Raw genomic sequence first — 19,466 nt, 5'->3', positions numbered from 1 at the left:
TAATTCCTGGTGTTTTGGGTTTTGTCCTGCTTGCTTAGTGTGAGGGCAGAGTTTCTGAGGATGTTGGAAATAAAACATCCTCTTCAGCTGCACTCCTGAAGAGTATACTGACTTAATGTGGTTAACGTAATGCAAAAAAGCCCCCAAAACAAAACAAAAAATAAAATATAACTTTGAATCTCATCAAATAGCATTATTTAACGTAATTATGTTGACTGACATAATTTCTGCTTGAATCTAGGTGTTATCACAGCAGTTTTTAATTTGCCCTGCCAATAGCTCCATTTTAAGCTCAGAGATGAGAAGAAGAAATCTAATCAAAAACAGAGCATGTAGCTAATTCACTACAACAGCAGACAAATCTATTTTGTATTCAATTTGAAGTCACCTAAGCTCATTAAGTTCAGGCTAAATACAGTGTGTGAACATATTATTCATGCTGCTCCTATACAAAATGTTCCAGGAAGTGGGTGCCCTTTGTATGCTCCAAGAGATTGGCATATATCCAAAAACATATATAGCAAATACTTACAGATCAGTAAAAACACCTCAAGGGAATCACTCACACATTTTTTATGCTCAGTAAAGGTTGAAGTTGTCATTCTGTCAGTGTCAGTTTGTTCTTTGAAATGGTATCTGTCACTTCAAATCTGTATTACTTACCTACCAGAGTGACAAAAACCTCAAGGGGATGGGTATCATGTAAATCCATATGCAAACTGAGGGCAATGTGTTTAATTTGCACACTTCAAAATTTTAAGAGAACGTCTTCATGCAGGTTCACTTTGAGTTACCATCAGTGATTTGCCACATTTCATATTTCCAGCTATCTCATGCTCCCACTATTTTACGACTAAAGTAAAATGAACTAAACTGTTAATTTGTCACTGCATCAACTGTGTTTCAACAGCTTCGGGACATTTCATTTAAAGTTCTTTAAATCACAGTTAGCTCCGCCTAGTGTTTTCTTCATGTAAGGATACAGTTTTGAAAGTAAACCTTAAAAAAACAAAAAACTTAAACAACAACTATAAAAAAAAAAAACTAAACTAAACTCTGATAATGATTCTATCCTTCGTGACATTTGCAATGGCAATAATTGATTAATCTTGAAGTAGTCTGGGTTGTAACCTCCTTTCACAGGGACAACTACCTCTATTTCATGGTTCAAGAACTCAGCTTTTCTAAGTGAGAAGACAGATTGGCTCAAGGTTAAATGCTTTGGCAAGATGGTCATTAGTGTGCAGCAACCGAAGGCTGGTGGCCAGAGAGAAAGCCTCTACCTCTTGATTTTCTACGAGATAACTCCCACACAGACAATTTGGCCCATGGAGCCAAGTCACAAGTCAATCTGAAAGCCCTTAAACCATTTCAAACTAACAGGACTAATTACAGAATAAGAGTCAAGTGCATTCATTGACTTATTTCTAAGTACTTGCTTGGTACTATATTAGATAACAAGTATGCCTGTCAGAAGACTAATGTTGCCAAACTAAGCTCATTTTAGTCAGGCTGCATTCATAAAGACTGCCACGGAGCTCAGGTGTACTCTTTCAGCGTGTTAACTCAATAGTTATGAGCAAATTACAAACGAATAAATAATGTGACTCCTTTAGGTTTGCTTATCACATGATCTACGTCAGGTGCATCTCAGCTATAAGTCAAGGAATCTCAGTACATGTGTCTGTGTGTTCTTCATGTTTCTCAATAACCCTTTATCCAATCCACCTGGATGAAGGGAGTTTATTTATGTGGCAGAGCAAGCTAAGTGTCAAGTTTCAGGTTGATTGAATAAGCTGGAGTCATTTTAAACTTGTGGTGCTAGGCAATGAATGGGAGATTCCAACCCTGAAATCTCCAGGGTTAAAGAATGAAGGCAAAAAAAAAGTTTCAAAAACTTCAGGTACGAGATTGGCAACTTGATGCTGGCTCCAAAAGCAAATGAATCCCCACAAACTGAAAAAGAAGATTTCATTATTAGGGGCGTGTCCTCTTTGACAGGTGCGTGCTTTCTAAAATATAAAAATCAACCATCTTTTGCTCATTTACAATATAATAAAGAAACATTCTTAATAGTGAATGTATAAGCACTACTTTTACATTTCATGTTCATTACAGCAGCACACACCTATATTATTTCCCTCACAATTGACATTTTTTCGAAAGTCAATGCAAGAGTGCACAGTCAATGTCTTTTGTAGTCCACGTGTGGTTCTTTTCCCCTCAAAATGTGTAAACACTTTGATGTTGCAAATCAATGACGCCCCCCTTGAAACAAGTCAAAGCAGCACTCAAGACTCAAAATGTGTTGGATTAGGTTTAAAGCATCAGCACGCGACGGAGGCCAAACAGCAACTGTGCTGTCTCCTGAACACGTGTTGATTGTAGTATCTGCATTTGCCCATAATCAATTTTTACTTTAAAATAAAGTGTATTTTTTGCTATTGCTGCGTACACATGAAGGACACTCTCATTCTGTACCTCTGTGACTACGGACCCCTGGCGTTCACCTTTTTCACAACAAAGCCTGATATAGATCTGTGTTTCCAAGCCCATCTTTTCCTACATCTCCCAGCTGAATAATACAGTCAACACCAGCCTATATTTTTTTGCTCCTTGTTTCTCTGCCAGAATCCCATCTGTGGACCTGTGCTTTCAACAGCATTACCCTGAATATGCTCCACGGCAATGTGTTGCAGCTGTGCATTGCTCCCTCAATGAGTGGGCGGTTATAGGACTATCTGACAGTTTGAAGGCAGCTACCTGTCAAACTCCAGGCTACAAGAACAGATGAACAGCCATGTGTGTTTTCTTGCTCTCAAACTGTACATCAGCGCATATATGTCCTAGTGTGTCCATCCAGCTTCTTCTGTTAATAAACAGTTTTATGAACAATGGGTGTCAGCTCCAAAAAAACTAAAAAGTCTGAAAAGTCAAGATGAGTACACTGTGTCTTTGACTTGAACTATAAATAAGAGAATTTTATGCCTGTAACTAATGACTAGTGAGTGTTCACCATTTGTTTTCATTTTCCCAGTTTTCATGATTCATCCTCTGTAAGCTGGTCTACAGCAGAAGCAGCAGAGCAACCAATTTTCGTATCTAAGAAGCTGAAATGGGCAATTTTTCTGTTTAAAAAACACTTTAACTTTTTTTGTATAGTAAAAATTGTGTAGTTAACTGGTTGTTTCAGCACTTTGCATTACAGTGTTTTCTAGCAACCAACCTGCTGCTTCAAATGCACTCTTGCATGCTATCTGCTGCAAGTGAGTAAGTACAGGTGATCTACAAAGCACTTTTCACAGACATGCAGTCACAAAGCACTGAATAATCAAAATAATAATAAAAATAATTATTGATCCCAGATGGAAATTCATATGTCTGACATGGCTCATCTGCTATTTGTATAAGAATTAAAAAGCCTGATCACTGCGGGTTAAAGCTTTCAAAGCTAGGGATAACTACAATAAAATATAATATAAACTTAAAATACAATTAATATGAATACACACATGCAGACACATACTACACTAACTGCTAACTATTAAGCCTGTAGGGACAACAGTCCATTTTTTTATGGTTTTACGTGTAGCCAGGTTATTTGGAAGGCAGATGTGGACTATCTGGTGAGTTTGAGTGCAGTCAGATGGAGATTTAAACATCCAAACATGAACTTCAGTCAACATCAGATGATAGCCAAAGGTTTAAAGGCCTGCGCAGACAGTTTGATTAAATGTGATTGATTAATAGAAGTCAGCTGACAAATGGAAAGCTTCTAGTACCAAAATGCTTGTCCAGTGCCTACAGCCTTTTCTATCATATCCAATTATCACTTTGTAGCTTTTACTCCATACATAACTATAGAAACTTGATGCCTTTCAGGTTTCTGCTGTCACCAGCATAAAATAAAGATGAAAATCTAAACAGATCAAGTTGGATATTCTACCCATTGTAGTAAAATGCCTTACAAGCACTGTAATGCATTACAACAACTTGGGGGTAAGTATGAGAGAGTACCTTGACACAAGGTATATGTCTTGGTTTTAGCTGTACATCCTTTGGCCTTAAGAAAAAAACTCCAGTGTGTTGTCTGCATTGCTGAGCAGCTGCTTGAGATGCTGGCTGTCCTGCATTTGATTCAAACTGAGTGACATCATGCCGAGACAAGGGCAAGGAGGATTGCCCTAAGTCAGTACTGCACACCCAATCCACCATCTGTTGCAGTAATATTGTTCTAACAGAGACTTCAAATCTGCTTTCACCTCAGTAACATTTCACAAGCACAAAAAGTCTGAACAAAATGCAATTTAACAAGATTGTGAAATAAGCAGAATTCTGAAGTAACAGCAAGAGACATAAATTAGATTACAGCCTACACACATGATTTCTTTTCTCTTTGTTGCTTTTATGTTCAAGTAACAAATGGTATGTTGTGAAACAGGCAGTACTTGCTAATGATGAAAGTACTAACTTTAACTGATCAAACACACACATCCACAAATGTGCGATAACACTAATGTGCAATAATCTTTTCTGGCATCGTTGTATTTTTACTCAGTTGTATATAGCATTTGTATTCTATTTTTATTTTATTGTATATTTTATTCTATTTTATTCTACTGTACATAGCATTTTATTTTATTCTATTCTGTACAGTTGTGTACTGTATTTATTCTTATTGTATTCTAATTTTTGCTTCATAACTTTTGCACTCTCCACTTCCTGCTGTGACAAAACAAATTTCCCACATGTCGGACGAATAAAGGTTATCTTATCTTACTGCCTTTTTTTAAAACAAGAAAACAAACCAATTAAATCTCAGAGATCAAGCAGATACAAGATACAAGAATTTAGATAAATTAAATGTTGTTTTTTTAATTGGTTTATTTGGGAAGTGAAAATTATGAAACAAATCTATACCTCACACCTTCCCAGTCATCACAATGCATAAATTGGCAAAACAGCTGCACCACTATGTTCCTGTTATTGCAAAATATACTAACAACATTAACAATACGGTACATACTAGTAAGTATCATTGCTTATGATTCAAGACAGTATTTTATTTAAGCGTTGTTTCTCTTTTTATTTGTCTGGAAGAAAAGATAGAGAATAATCTACCTTTTCCGGCTCTTCAGTCTCCTGACAGTATTGGCAAGTTTCTCATTTCAGCATCTCGTTTATGGCCTCGGGACAAACAGAATTCATGTATTTAACTGACACCTTCCAAACAACAATGAAAAGTTCATCGTTGCATAAAGATGGTGGCATTTCTCTCAATGTATTTCTCTCAGTGGAGAGCACAGGGAAATGAGTAAAACTACATGAGGTAAAATTCAGTTAGTTTTTCTTTGGAGAGAAATCATCACAGTAAAACGATTTGAAAATTTCCCTCCAGCCATGAGCATTAAAGAATTCATGAAATATTCAAGCCTAGTTGCAGATATTTGTGTTTAGAGTGGCTATACTATTAAGTGTTCCTTGGAGCTTTGATGTGCCATTATTAGCTGCGTGCATGAATGACTAAGGAATACTAAATGTTCATTCAGTAGGTTAATCCAAATATTCTTTTTTCCCCCATTGCCTTTCCAAGGCTTAGTGGGGCATTCATTAATTTTGTCTGTAATTATCATTTTACCATTGGCTCAAAAAGAAGTAGAATCTTTTAAATCCCACTCAACATTATGAGCAGCTTGTGAGCCAGAGGCGTAGCGTTTGTAATAAGTCCTGACTGAACTTTATGAGCTGGCAGTCTTTCTAGTTTTGTATACTACAAGTAATGATGTATGATTAACTGAAAAAATCTTGGAGACAGCTTAATGTCTCCTGAAGTACATCAGAATACACTTAAAGTATATATAAAAAAGTCACTGTGAAAGATGGTCCCTTTCATGAGGTAGACTGTACACAGAAATGCACCAACAATAGTAAATGGACCTCTAAATTCTTTAAAGTGGCAGTAAGCAACTTTTCACCTGTGAGTTTTTGGTTTAAAAACATCCAGCATTACCATTCTAATAAATAGGAAGGTTTGATTTCTTTAAAAAAATGTCAGCTGAATGTTGCCTTTAAATCAGGTGAAATTCTATTTCATGTTCACTCTTGTTTGTTTTCCTGTCCCTTTCTATCACTTACCCTTTTTATCTTCTTCGCTTCTTCCAACAATTGGGTCTTTATTGTTTGACACAGTTACTCTGGTTGTTCCACCTTAAGCTATTTCAGCTACCTGGGGAAAGCTACTGGGAAACAACGAGGGCAAAAGTGAGAATTTAACTTTTCCAACGAAGTTTCTTTTCAGAGTTACATAGTGAAAATAAAAAGCAATCCACACACACACACACACACATACACACACAGACACACACACAGAGCATCTTTTGACACAGTGCCTGACTATAATGAACTTACAGTGGGGCAAAAAAGTATTTAGTCAGCCACCGATTGTGCAAGTTCCCCCACCTAAAATGATGACAGATGTCAGTAATTTGCACCAGAGGTACACTTCAACTGTGAGAGACAGAATGTGAAAAAAAAATCCATGAATCCACATGGTAGGATTTGTAAAGAATTTATTCGTAAATCAGGGTGGAAAATAAGTATTTGGTCAATAACAAAAATACAACTCAATACTTTGTAACATAACCTTTGTTGGCAATAACAGAGGTCAAATGTTTACTATAGGTCTTTACCAGGTTTGCACACACAGTAGCTGGTATCTTGGCCCATTCCTCCATGCAGATCTTCTCGAGAGCAGTGATGTTTTGGGGCTGTCGCCGAGCAACACGGACTTTCAACTCCCGGTGCCACAATCGGTGGCTGACTAAATACTTTTTTGCCCCACTGTACCTGATGCTCTTGTACAGAACAGTTATAAGTTACTTCTGTGTTTGAGTTCTCTTTCATTAACTATTAATTGTGTGTTCTTTGTGGCCTTAGACTGTAAGTCAATAAAAAAAAAGGGTTACAAGTCGTGCCTCCACTTACATTAAATAATTATATATTAGAATAATTTAATATTTCCACACTCATAAAAGCGTGCTCTTCACATGCACGCAGGTGTTTTCAGGTATTCTGACTCATCAGCAATGGCGTCATCACATTTTGCAGGTTTTAGAGTAGAAATGTTATGGCTTACTGGGATACGTATATGGAGCAGATCTGTAGCTCGCTTTATAGCAGACACACTGGCTTGTGGTACCACCAGGAAAAACATACTCAGAACTGATACTGAAATTTACTCCATTAAGGTGAGCTTATAAAGTGTGGCACTGTGCATGTTAGCTCATTCTATTAACTTTTCAGCAATGAAATCAGTTTTTACGTAATTTGCATAATTGAACTTTTTTTTTTTTAATTGGCTTCAAAGCCATTTTAAGATTTTGCGTACAATAAATGGCATCACTTTAGAAAATATGACCCATATTATGTATAATAAGTACCAACTAAACATCAGAATGAAACCATTAGCCCACGAATTTGCGGCAATAGCTTACAGGTCAATTCTGCGTAATTAGCAATTTTGGTGCTTAAGAAATACATTTTTTTAGACAATCCTCATTATCCCCCCAAATAAAATGAATGTGTGCATACATAACTCCCGTGCCTTATCAGCCTTATCAGCCAGAAACAATAAAACTACAGTTACTTTATACAGATCCGTTCTGCTGTACCCGGATAGGTGATCATGACATTTTGAGGAAATGTCGAAGACCTGCAGCTTGGAAAAAAACGCAGACCAAACCCTCCTGCATCCACCTCTGATGTCCCGTGTGCCAGCGGCGCCGCGCGCGCAGGCAGTTGGAGAACTCACCGTGTAGACGAGCTGGACTCGCGCATTCAAAAACCAGTTTTAAGCTGCTCGCGAACTCTTTGTGTTCCTTAAACGAATTTACCCAACAACAATTATTTCAACCTCAAAACGTTCACTACGCAAACTACCACCGCTAAGGGCTTGGTTTAAATCCGCCTGCCCGCGGTGCATGCGGGACCATCGGGATATCCTACATTAATGTACCAGTGAGGAGAGCGGAGGACCGAGGTGCTGGTAATTACTCAGACGCTGAAAACACTGGGACCGACGATGAAAAGAGTAAGCGCTTACATTTAGGGTAGTCTGCCTCAAGAAAGGAGAAAGAAAGCAGTTTGGGTGTATTTAGAGAGAGCAACACCCGCACTTTGAAGAGACCAACTAAACTGTAGTCGTCTACTCGATCTGGGGACCTGCTTGGGTGAAGGAGTGAGGAGATGCGCGGTGTATCATGGATATACGAGAAGGGATGAACGACAGCAAACACCAGAGGATATGTATTCCGGTAAGGAAATACATTTATTTACTTTATTCGGTATTCTACGGAAGCTGCAGTATTCACTATTCCCGATACAGTACTGATTATTTCTTATGCCTGTGCTACGAGGTTGTTGTTATCACCGGTCTACAACTTCCACTTCTGAAATAAACCACAGTAAAGTGGAGTAAAGCTGAATATTTTAGGTATTTACCGAAACGTGATGTCAAAGAAACTGCCTTGCTCATTTTATAATATGCATTTGTTTTTGAAGTATCCCATCAATAGTACGGAGCACACATTCACACCCACATATTAGACATTCAGCGCTCAATTGCACAAGTGACGGCATTGTGTCCATGCCATTATTGCCATGCATGAGTTAGAAAACTAACAGCTTTGAAATCCCAGCTGACTGGTGCCATTTCTCATCAGATAATCACATTCTGTGTCTCCTAATTGGCCATGGCCATCATTTATACCGTGCAGCTTTTTCTGTGAGGCACAAATCCAGACCATCATTCCTCGTTCATTTAAAACCTTTTGGCAGAACACATTGCCGTCAGTGATCACCAGGGGATTGGAATCAGTCCAGTCTCATCATCTCTCCTTTTCTTTGATTGCACCGCGCTCCTCGCTTGATTGGTTCGGATTGTCTAAAGTCCTTTAGCATCCGACTCTGCTGGAAATAGTTAATCTCGTGAAATCAAGCGTCCATATGTTTCATATGGATCTTCTTTGCTTGTGATTCTGCTATTAAGTAAATTACAGTGCTTTTGCTATTAAATGTATTAGAGGTGGTTTTGATTATTAACTCTTCCCTTTGTCAGTGTTTAGTGTTGCCCCTCTCTTAGGGATGCCTCAGGGGATGCTTCACAGGCGTAAATACAGTTTTTGTTTCATGTTGGCATACATTCAACTGCATGTTTGGGTATAGTTTTGTTGATTTTGTTGTTTCCACCGAACTGGAAGTGCAGTATCTCCTTTTTAAACATTTGTATTAAAGTGACTGGAATTGTAGAGTTACTACACATCTCCTTGGGGAAGTGAGCTTATGGCTGGGCAGGTTTCTGATGATGTCACCGGGACAGAAAAAGGAGGAGGGTGAACATGAAGTTCATAGTACCCCGCTGAGCCTGGTCTGCATGAGGAAAGAGGAGTCTGAGTTGGCAAAGACAAAAGTACCGCATGTGCATTCTGATTGGTTCAAGTAGGGGTTGCCTTTTTTTATTATTATTACTTTAACAAGTAAGCAAATCTATTTGGATGAGTCACTTGGTTTCTTTAAAATTCTGTTTCAGTTTTGTGTTTCTGCTGTTCATACTTGTCTCTGAGTTCACATGCAAAGAAGTGCAGACTATGGACATTTTACCTGCAGAGCTAAACTCTTTAGTCTTCATCTTTTATTCAGTTGTCTATGCAATAAGTAAGTGGGACACCAGCAGTGCATAAGCTAATCCGTGTGGACAATATGCTTACCTATTGCATTAAAAAGTAAAAAAACAAAACCAAAAGAACTGACTGCTTGAATTTCTTCTTATAGGAATATTAATAATGACAACTGTAATACATCAGTATTCAGTTTAGTGAAATAACGCAGAATTCTTGCATGTATACGAGAAGTTACATTGACAAGGCGCAGTTGCTCTGAGAACTGGAAGCAAAGTTTTCTGCATTATGAACCCCAATGAAGCAGCAAACAAGCGCATTAAAATGACATTTTATATACTAGTTTTAAACATGACAAATCTGTAAAAAGACAAAATTCTGTCAATCTGTGGTTGTGACAAAAATGAGCTAGACATGAACTGTGAGAAAGCTCAGAAAATTAATTAAGTAAATAAGCAAGTTTTTTCAATTGTAGTTTATTGACATAAATACATAATTGCTTATCATTAAAAAAGGAAATATATGTCCACACTGATAAAAAAAAAGTGCAAGTTTGTGCTTTAAAGATATTTTCTAGACCAACACTATAATATATGCATGTGTAAAATGTTTAGAAGGGGAATTGGCCTCCTCTGGATGTGATGCAGGTCACACATGGACTGCACAAGTGTCTCCATTCCTGGAGTAGTGCATCCTGCAGCTGTGCAGTGGTCATTCATCGAAGCTACCACTGTTGAGCACATCAACACATCTTCAATAAAAGACGTATCCGGACTAACTGCTGGCTAATGAAGCGTCCGGATATGATTGTGATCCTGAAAGTCCTTCACTATTCCCACTGTGGGCAGGCAGGTATTGTCCTTTCTAAACAGCCGCAGGGCGGGGTTCTGCTGCAAGAATGTCACAAGTACAGATGGGAACACTTCATGTTGGTACCGCTATCATGGACATGCAAACCTGCCATCATGGCAGTAGTCAGGTCAACTTAAGTCAGTCACGGCAAGTCAGCACCAATTACAGTGTTGTGTGACCACTGGCTTGTGAATATCTATCTATCTATCTATCTATCTATCTATCTATCTATCTATCTATCTATCTATCTATCTATCTATCTATCTATCTATCTATCTATCTATCTATCTATCTATCTATCTATCTATCTATCTATCTATCTATCTATCTATCTATCTATGCTTTAAACAATGGTCCTTACGGAGACTTAAAATCTGTCTTAGAGGATCTGTCTTCCTTACAGTAATAGCAGTTTGCCTTTTCTCCATCAAGGGCAGAAAATTACCTCCCATGATGACAGCTGAGATCAAGCAAGTGCTAAATTAGTGTATTTAAAAAACTATTAATTGGGAGGCTTTTATTATCCTAATTGGCATCCTTAATTGGTAATTTAGTAAAAGCATGTGCACTGGGATTGTCAGCTTGTGCCTAAAAACATTTATAGAGTGTTAAAATTACTTGTAAGAGAAGGCAAGGCAGGTTGATTTGTAGAGTTCATTTGCTCGAGGCAATGAAATTTTGACTCTCTGGTTATAAAACACAAGAAGGCGTTAAGATCTAAAAAAAACATGAGGTAAAATTAAAGACAGTACATAATCAGTACTTATTATCTATCTACATATCTGTTTCCCAAAACCATGTATATATCTTACTAATTTCAGACTTTTTCAATTAATTTGTTTCTATGGGTTTAACCACGTAAGCAGCAATGTTTTTAAGGGTTTTTAGAAAATGTTGAAATGGATTTAGATGCATGGCTCTATTCTCGGTTCTAAATTATTACCACACACTGGCTCATTATGCTAAAATTTGGTCTTGGAGCATGTATGCAAGCAGGGAGAACCTTTCAACATGCTCAGTTGCTCTTGTCACAGGGGAGATTGGAATGAGCGCGTTAGTGGAGCGCCCCTGGTGCGGTCTGGAGAAATGAAAAAGCTGGCATGTGTTATGTCACGCCTGCAGCTTGTGTGCTTAGATCAAAACACTATTAGTCTCTTTGTCTTGTGCCACTATTTGAGGTAGAATCTTGGCTGGGGAATACACTGGCACTTCCTTTGCCTCCTGCGGTGTGCCATTTGTGGGAAAGACGGAAAAAAATATTTGGGCATACATAAAATCTTTAGCTAAAGAAAGTTTTGTTGTTACTCATCATATGCAAATAGATTCTTCTGTGCTTCGTCAACATTGCACTTGTGTTGAATTCTTATACGTAGTACAATAATTAATACAGTGAGAAGTACAGTCACATTTAAATTGTGCAAGGGGCTACAAATACAGATATGGCACCATGTTAAAATTTAGCAAAACCCATAGTGACAATGAAAACAAAGCATAGTCAATATCTACATACCTTTATAAAAATAAAGTAAAAAAACATCTAAAATACATGTAGTGCAGTGAAAAAGTATATTTAATACTTGACAAAAGGAACCTGTGAAAAAGCTAAATGCAGTTTTGAAATAATCTTTTCATTAATAAGTAGGTTAAAAGATCTAAAAAAAAAGTGACACATCAACACACGAAGTCACCGACGTCTGTCAGCTAGGAAAAGGTTAAAGAGCCATTTCTAGCCATTACTCACACATGAAGAAAACTAGAGAAAAAGTAGTGAGCCTTCCCAGCAGTAGCCAGCCTACCAAAAATTTAGTATTACATGACTCATCCAGGAGATCACAAAAGAACCCAGAACAACATCTAAAGAACTGCAGCCATACTTGCCTCAGTTAAAGTCGTGACTCAATAATCAGAAAAAATTGGAAATATGGAATTCATGGGAGAATTCCAAGGAAAACAAACACTGCTGAGCAAAAAGAACACAAAAAATCCTGATAACCTCGAGACTGTTGGGTAAATATTCTCTGGACTAATGAGACAAGAAGGTTTGAGTCCCCTTACACCTGGTGTAAAACTAACACATCATCATTATATAATAAGAACATCATAGTAACAGCCATTTATAGTGGTGGTAGTGTGATGGCCTGGCTGCTTTGTTGCTTCAGGATCTGGATGACTTGATGGTACCATGAATTCTGCTCTCTACCAGAAAATCCTGAAGGAGAATGTCCGGCCATCAGTTTTTGCCCTAAAGGTCAAGCTTATTTGGATTATGCAGCAGGACAATGATCCGAAGTACACCAGCAAGTCCACCTCTGGATGACTAAAAAACAAAAACAAAAAAAAAAAAAAAAAAAAAAAAATGAAGGTTTTGGAGTGGCAGAGTCAAAGTCTGGACTTCAACCTAGTTGAAATGCTTTGGCATGGCCTTGAACAGGCCATTCATGCTTGAAAACCCTCTGATGTGGCTGAATTATAACAAAGAAGAGTGGGCCAAAATTCCTCCACAGTGATGTGAAATACACACTGCCAGTTATCATAAAAGCTTTATTGCAGTTCTTGCTGCCAAGGGTGGCACAACCAGGTAGAAGGTTTTGGAGGCATTTACTATTTCACATAGAGCCAGGTAGGTTTGGACAGCTTTTTTTTTCTCTAATAAATTGAATTATCATTTTAAAACTGCATTTTGTATTTACTTGGGTTATCTTTGTCCAATATTAAAACTTGCTGGATAATGTGAGGCACTTAAATGTAACAAATATGCAAAAAGAAATCAAGAAGGGGCCAAAGACTTATTCATCGCACTACTATCTACTCCATTATTAGTGGCACTTGTCTGGGAGGTGCTTGTTAAACTTTGATTTGTGTGTGGTGAATCCAAGAATGCAGGACATAGAAATAATTTCACATTTGCTACTACTACCAGTCTCAAGTTGAGCATCACCACAAAATAAATTTTGAATGACCGGAGGCACTCGGAGCTGTGAGATGAGCCACACGTGCAAGGAAAACACTGATCGAGCTGGTGTCTGCAGATTAAGTGAAGCCACAGCTCAGGTGATTAAAGATGCAGCATTGTATGCCATTCCTCCTGGTCTTGTCTCATTCCTGCAGAGTGTGGGAGTCTGGCCTCATTCATGATTCAGAGCTTGGGGGCCGGGAGGGGCTGGAGGGAGTGCATGTGCGTGTGTGTGGGGGATGCTCTTGCTTCTTAGTGTGAATTTTATCTTCATCTGGACTCTCCAACCACAAAAGGGACCCAGAGTAACCTTCTATTAATATATTTTTAAGCCCTAAAAACTGATGACAGCTGAAAGATCGGGTGTAGGGGAGAGGGTCGAATCAGTTGCCATCACTGTCAAAGTGTGTGGTTTACTGAACTGTAGTCTATGGTTTATAAGCTCCAGCTGGTGCTGTCAGAGAACAAGAGGATGAGTGGTGTCACTTTGACAACGCTGAAATTTGGAGGAGTGCTTTGTCTCTACAAATCTGAAGCTTCCCTGGAAGCAGCTGCGTATCCTCAAAAGTAAAACGAAACACTCGGTTTTGCATTCAAAGTTCTTTCTGCTGTTCTCTCATAAGCTCCTTTAAGTCAGAGAAGATTTCAAGTTTAACTCATTAGCTGATTGACAGAAACCAAACAAGCGCGATTTAGTCACTGAAGTAAATTTTTAAGCAAAGATGCCAAATATTTGATGGGCGTAGCTTCTTAAATGTGGGTATTAGCTGATTTTTCCCGTCTTATATGCGCAAATAAATTCCGTTTCCTTGGGTTTTAAAACAGACAAGTTCACTGGGTGGGTGGATGCTTGAGCATTTGGCTGCTGATAAGACTGCTGGTTTGACATACCATATGCCAGAGACACACTAAGGAAAACGATGGTTGGAGCTCATTAAAATTATTGTGGCCATGTGTAATGAACTTGCTAACTGTCTTTGAAATGGTTGCCTTGAAGACAGGGATCTGGACTTTGCCCACTTGCAGTCAGTTGCCATCTTCAAAGTGATTTTGGTTCTTTAAGATGGTGCTACCACAGCAATAAGGTACTCAGTCTGCTATCAGTTTCAGGGGTCAAGTTGGCAATTATTGCAATCCGCTTGTCATAATATGACAATTAACTGTGATAAATAAGTAAAAGACACAAATCTGTTGCTGTCTATATATGGCAAGAATCACACCAACTACTTACATTATGAGTCCAACCAGAAGCTCATAGTTAAATAAAACAGAGATTCAGAAATTCCTCCACAAATAGTGACATAGTTGCTGTAAGCTGGCAGTTTAACTGTATGATAACATAGGTGCTCAGCAACATTGCTTTAACGTAGGGAAATACAACCAGCTGGCAGATAGCCGAGCCAAGTCGTTGATGAATTATGCTCATTAGTGCGGATTGATTGCAATGTGTTGTCTTAGTCACACAATGATTGGAGAAAGGTTGTCTCCCACCCAGCAACCACTTTCAATTGCCTTGCTATGATATACAGTGATGTAGCTGACTAAAGAAAATCTTGGTGAAGTCATGCCTAAGTTGGTTGATTGGTTACAGAAAAAAAGAAGCTTTTTGTCTGTATTTAACTAAATCTGCCATATTGCAGATTAATTAAATGTAGAGCCTTACTCTTTTAGCTTAAATTAAATAATTTACAAAATCCAGTGTTGTATATTAAAGAATTTCCACATAGTTATTTTATTTCAGTCATAACAACAAACTCAACATATTCTGGCTCATATTTGTATATATTACCAAAAATATAATAATGCAGACTCAATTCTGGATCGCAGTACAATAATTTTGAGTAAAACTGTTAATCAGCCTCATGTCCTGAGCCGTAACAGTTCCTGTTGTGTATCGTTTTCCATTGGATGGCAAACCGTCCAGCTTGGTTTGAACGCGGCTGCTACTCTAGTCTCTTGAGCCTTCAAAGCTGTGTAGAACAAATTTAGACCAAACAGCAAAATATGTCAATTCAGATATTTTCAGTCTCAAAGCTTCAAAACTTTGCAGGGTTTTCTCTTTATCAAAGTAACATGGACGATTTGGTTGGATGAGCTCTTGTCAACCAGCCGACCTGAAAGCTTCAGGCTAATAACTTGACGAGTGACAAGAAGAAGACAGCGCTGTTAGTGAGTGTTTGCGTGTCATCTCACTGCTTGAGAGAAGAAATAACAGGGTCCCCCAGCTGGTACTGGTATAAGGTTATTGTGGCAAATGAGTATGCAAACCATTTCAAATATTCTGATTGGATTTGTACTGAAAAACTGGTTAAGGCATTAGTCAAAAAGAAAGAAACCATACAAATGTGTGTTCTTCATTACATGCAGTGCACCTGTTTTATTCTCCTTTACTTTCATCTGCATATGTGCAGTGAGAGGCTGACTTTGCGGCTGCGTTCCATTTAAGTGTTGTTGAGTTTGTGCAAATTGGGTCAGGAAATGTTTAGGCCAGGACTGTCATTCCAGGCCTTGATCATAATCCATTTTTCAAACACGGGCTTTTTTTCCAACAACATGAAAGAGGTTGAAACTTGAAAGGCAAAGTTTGAAAGCCTTCCTTATCATTAACTTTCATCTGATAAAGCAAACAAATGAGAGAATCAATTTGTGATGAAAGTAAGTCATTGGCCTTGTCGCTACCACTTAAGGTCACGAGGCTAATCAATTTGCACTGAATAGGAAGTCAAATGCTGGCCACGACTCAACTCCCCTAGACATCATCTTAGTGCTGAGCTTCTTTGGATCAAAAGGCTTTCTTTTGTCCCTCCACTAACCCTGTTGTCTGATGTCTCGTGTCTCGAGGCTTGCAGTCTAATAGAGATCAAAAGATTGGTGTTAGAGGCCAGCAGATAGTAGCTTTTTTGAATGGGGCCTCTCAGTAGTTCACACATTCCGGTCATGTTCAGTTGTGTTGCTGTCAGGGCAGGATAAATTAATTTTAGATGACCAGACTGTAAAACGTTTAATGGCTGACAAAACAATTACTTGAACATTTTTTAAAAAAACATGAAGTGTTTGTCGAAATGCGAGTGTCAAATTGCAGTGACAGTTCAATCTGCAGCCCGTGGTGACACACACGTTTACTTTAGTAGTCAAATTAAAACTGTACACATGCACGTTACATTAGATGTCGCCCGGACATTGAAGTAGCAATGCGCAAGTGTGCGGCTGGAATTTTTAAAGACTCCTATTTTTTCAATTAAAGACATAATGTTGAGTAATTTATTCAGCACATTTCTCACAATTATTCACTCAAAGGAGGCACATTCCAAAAATATCCAGGAGCCCTTGGAGGGATTTGAAGTGTCTCTGTTTTATTAATGAAAGCCAACATTTACTCCTGACATTTGCATCGTAATAACTGCGAGATAAGTTGGAACTAAGATGACTCTCTAAACCCAATCTCCATAATGAGATTTATAGGGGAAAAGTGTTGCCTTTAATGGTTAAGTACATGCAGAAGGAGGAATAGTGTAGGCAAATGTGTCAGGGACGCAGTTGATATATTCACATAAGCATCAGTATGCTCTATCATGCTTTTCAGCGGCGCAAGGATAGAAGGCGCGCATATAACTGAGAAAGCGTAATCGTTCAGTTGTCTCTGCTTTTTTGGCACGCGGCTCCTGATAGACTACACTGTATGTTCTTATTAATTCCCCCCCTCTCATTTATTTCAGCATGCTTATGGTTTGGAGTCAGAGGAAGCTTTACCATCAGTCAGTTAAATGTTCCAGGGAGAGTTGGTTTGAACAAAGGCAATGGCTAATTTCCCCCCTTCATCCTTTTTCACTCCATACGCAGCCTCACGTACGCAAACATTTATCTGCTGCTTTATCAGAAAGGATCTTGGCTATCACCATGTTAGGGATGTATGTGTATTTAAACAAATAAACAGGCTGCATCATTGTTTATCAGTGACGGGAGGAGTGCGACTTATTCTCATATCACAACTTGTTTGGGACTTCATTTAAGTAAGAAGGAGAGATAAATTACAGTTTAGCCTTTGAGAAAATCAATTGCAAGTCTCCCAGGGGGACTGAAAATGTTTTTGTACTGTGTACAGTCAGCGCTTTGTGTCAGACGTACATAATCCCCCTCGTTCAGGCAGAATCCAGGAGCCAGGACGCTACTTTATTACGTGCTAGGGATGTGTCTTGACAACCAGCGTGCTTTTTGTTTTGTCTCAGTAAGTTTGAGCACAAGTGAGCAATCCCTTTATGTTTCTCTCGCAGCCATGATCCCTATTATGAAACGTTGAGCACACTTAAGCAAACTCTGCAACAGTGGAAGCCTTTTGTGCACCACAAGATCTGCAGCTAAAACAAAAAGCACCTGCCAAATATTACCTGTTACCTAAAATACGTTTTCTACATGTTAACATTAACTTCTTGTTTTATATGTCACAAACATGGACAGTAATGGTTCTCATGAAATCCATCCAACTGTTTTGAATCGAGATTAGAGATTTTGAATGTTTAATGGTTTCCTCCCCTTTGCTTTCTTTCTTCTTCTTTTTTTTTTGACAGAACAACAGTGAAAGTGCTGGAAAGGACAAAGCTGTGATTCTACACACCTGTGATTGGAAGTGAGCTTTTATTGACCTGAGACCATTAAAATGAAGTTGCTATGGAAACTTATAGTGCTGCTGTCATTGGTGGAACGCCTGGCAGGTAAGCCTCCCAAATGTGTATTCTTGTCTTGATGCCTATGGTCTATGTTGAATTCAGAACAGATGGCTCTTAAAATTAAAAGAGAAAAATAAAAGATTTTTTTAAGGAAAAGAGTGCCCAAAGCTTTGAACAATTTTACAAATGTTAGGAAATGTTCATGTTGCTGTTCCTTTCATTGGCAGCTCAAGGCAAGAAAATCGACAATCTCTCAGTTGTGCATAGCAACTATTTCTCTCTTTCTCTTTTTCTTTTGTTTTTTCCCAGGCATTGCATCCTGTTGCAAAAAACAATCAGCCAGGTTTCCATCTCTGAAAGGCAGCCTCTTTCTATCAGTTGAGCGTGCAGTCATTCATTTTAAATAGCGCCTCAATTGTTACCTAAATGAGATCGCGCCGGTCGTAGTACTGGAATCTTGCTTTGTGATCTTGCTTTTAATGAGAAACCTAATTTTCCTCCCTTACAAATTTTTCGGGGTCAAATGGTAGCTCTCTGCAGAATGTCAGAGTTTGAAACTGAGAGCAAGATGAATAAGGGCTTTGTTGCATGAGCACAGTATCTTGAGGAATGAGTAATCTTTCATGTTGCCTTGCTCAAAATCAGCAGCCCCTCCTCACAGCTGGGACCTAAAATAATTAGTGTGCGTGCATGTGTTTGTGACTGTCACTGTGTGAATTTACGTGCACACGCGGGTCTTTTGTTTTTTTCTTTTTCAAAAGCGCGACGGCATGTCGGCACCTAAAATTGCCTACATGGCAATTAGCACCACTTATCACTAATTCCAATACACATCAGTGGACGTCTAATGAGGCTTTCCTCGGGGAGCTGTGACTTGCTATGGGATTACAATCTATACCACAATTCTGGACTGCATATTATGGCCTACTTAGGCATTCTCTTAAATATACAGACAAGACAGTGTCTTTGACATCGATGGAAACCCTGGAAGAGTTTTGATGTCAGACAAACTGCCTACAGGAGACAATTTAGGGCTGCAGTCTGCGCAGTCACAAAATTTGCTCTTGCAATCACGAGCTGCAGAACCCACATTCAGACGTTGCTATTCAAAGCAATTTAACGCTTAACAAAGGAGCAGAGGGCAAATCGTTTCTGAAAAGCATTGTGTTGCACGCCCCTTGCTTCAGTCCTGAGCCTGACATTCACAGTTGGTAACACAGAGTAACTGAGCATTAATATTCAGTGTGGAGTTACATTACATTGTTCTGCTTACGATAGAAAAGCATGGTGCAATGTAAGTACAGACCTCCAAAGCCTCTGTGT

General features: G+C 38.6%; 1 protein-coding gene across 1 annotated transcript in view; it reads left to right on the top strand.

Moving 5' to 3' along the window:
* The first annotated feature begins 7,418 nt into the window (after positions 1-7,418).
* Positions 7,419-19,466, top strand: part of cntn3a.1 (contactin 3a, tandem duplicate 1) — an 86,889-nt gene continuing 74,841 nt past the window's right edge. Inside the window, exons 1-2 of the mRNA XM_026153117.1 lie at positions 7,419-8,312; positions 18,045-18,188. Coding sequence (XP_026008902.1) covers positions 18,134-18,188 — 55 coding nt within the window. The 5' untranslated portion in view covers positions 7,419-8,312; positions 18,045-18,133. The remainder of the gene's footprint in view (positions 8,313-18,044; positions 18,189-19,466) is intronic.

Source organism: Astatotilapia calliptera, chromosome 20, assembly GCF_900246225.1.
Source record: "Astatotilapia calliptera chromosome 20, fAstCal1.2, whole genome shotgun sequence".
Lineage (NCBI taxonomy): Eukaryota > Metazoa > Chordata > Actinopteri > Cichliformes > Cichlidae > Astatotilapia > Astatotilapia calliptera.
The sequence above is the reverse complement of the archived record's forward strand: the minus strand, read 5'-3'. Positions and strand labels throughout refer to the sequence as shown.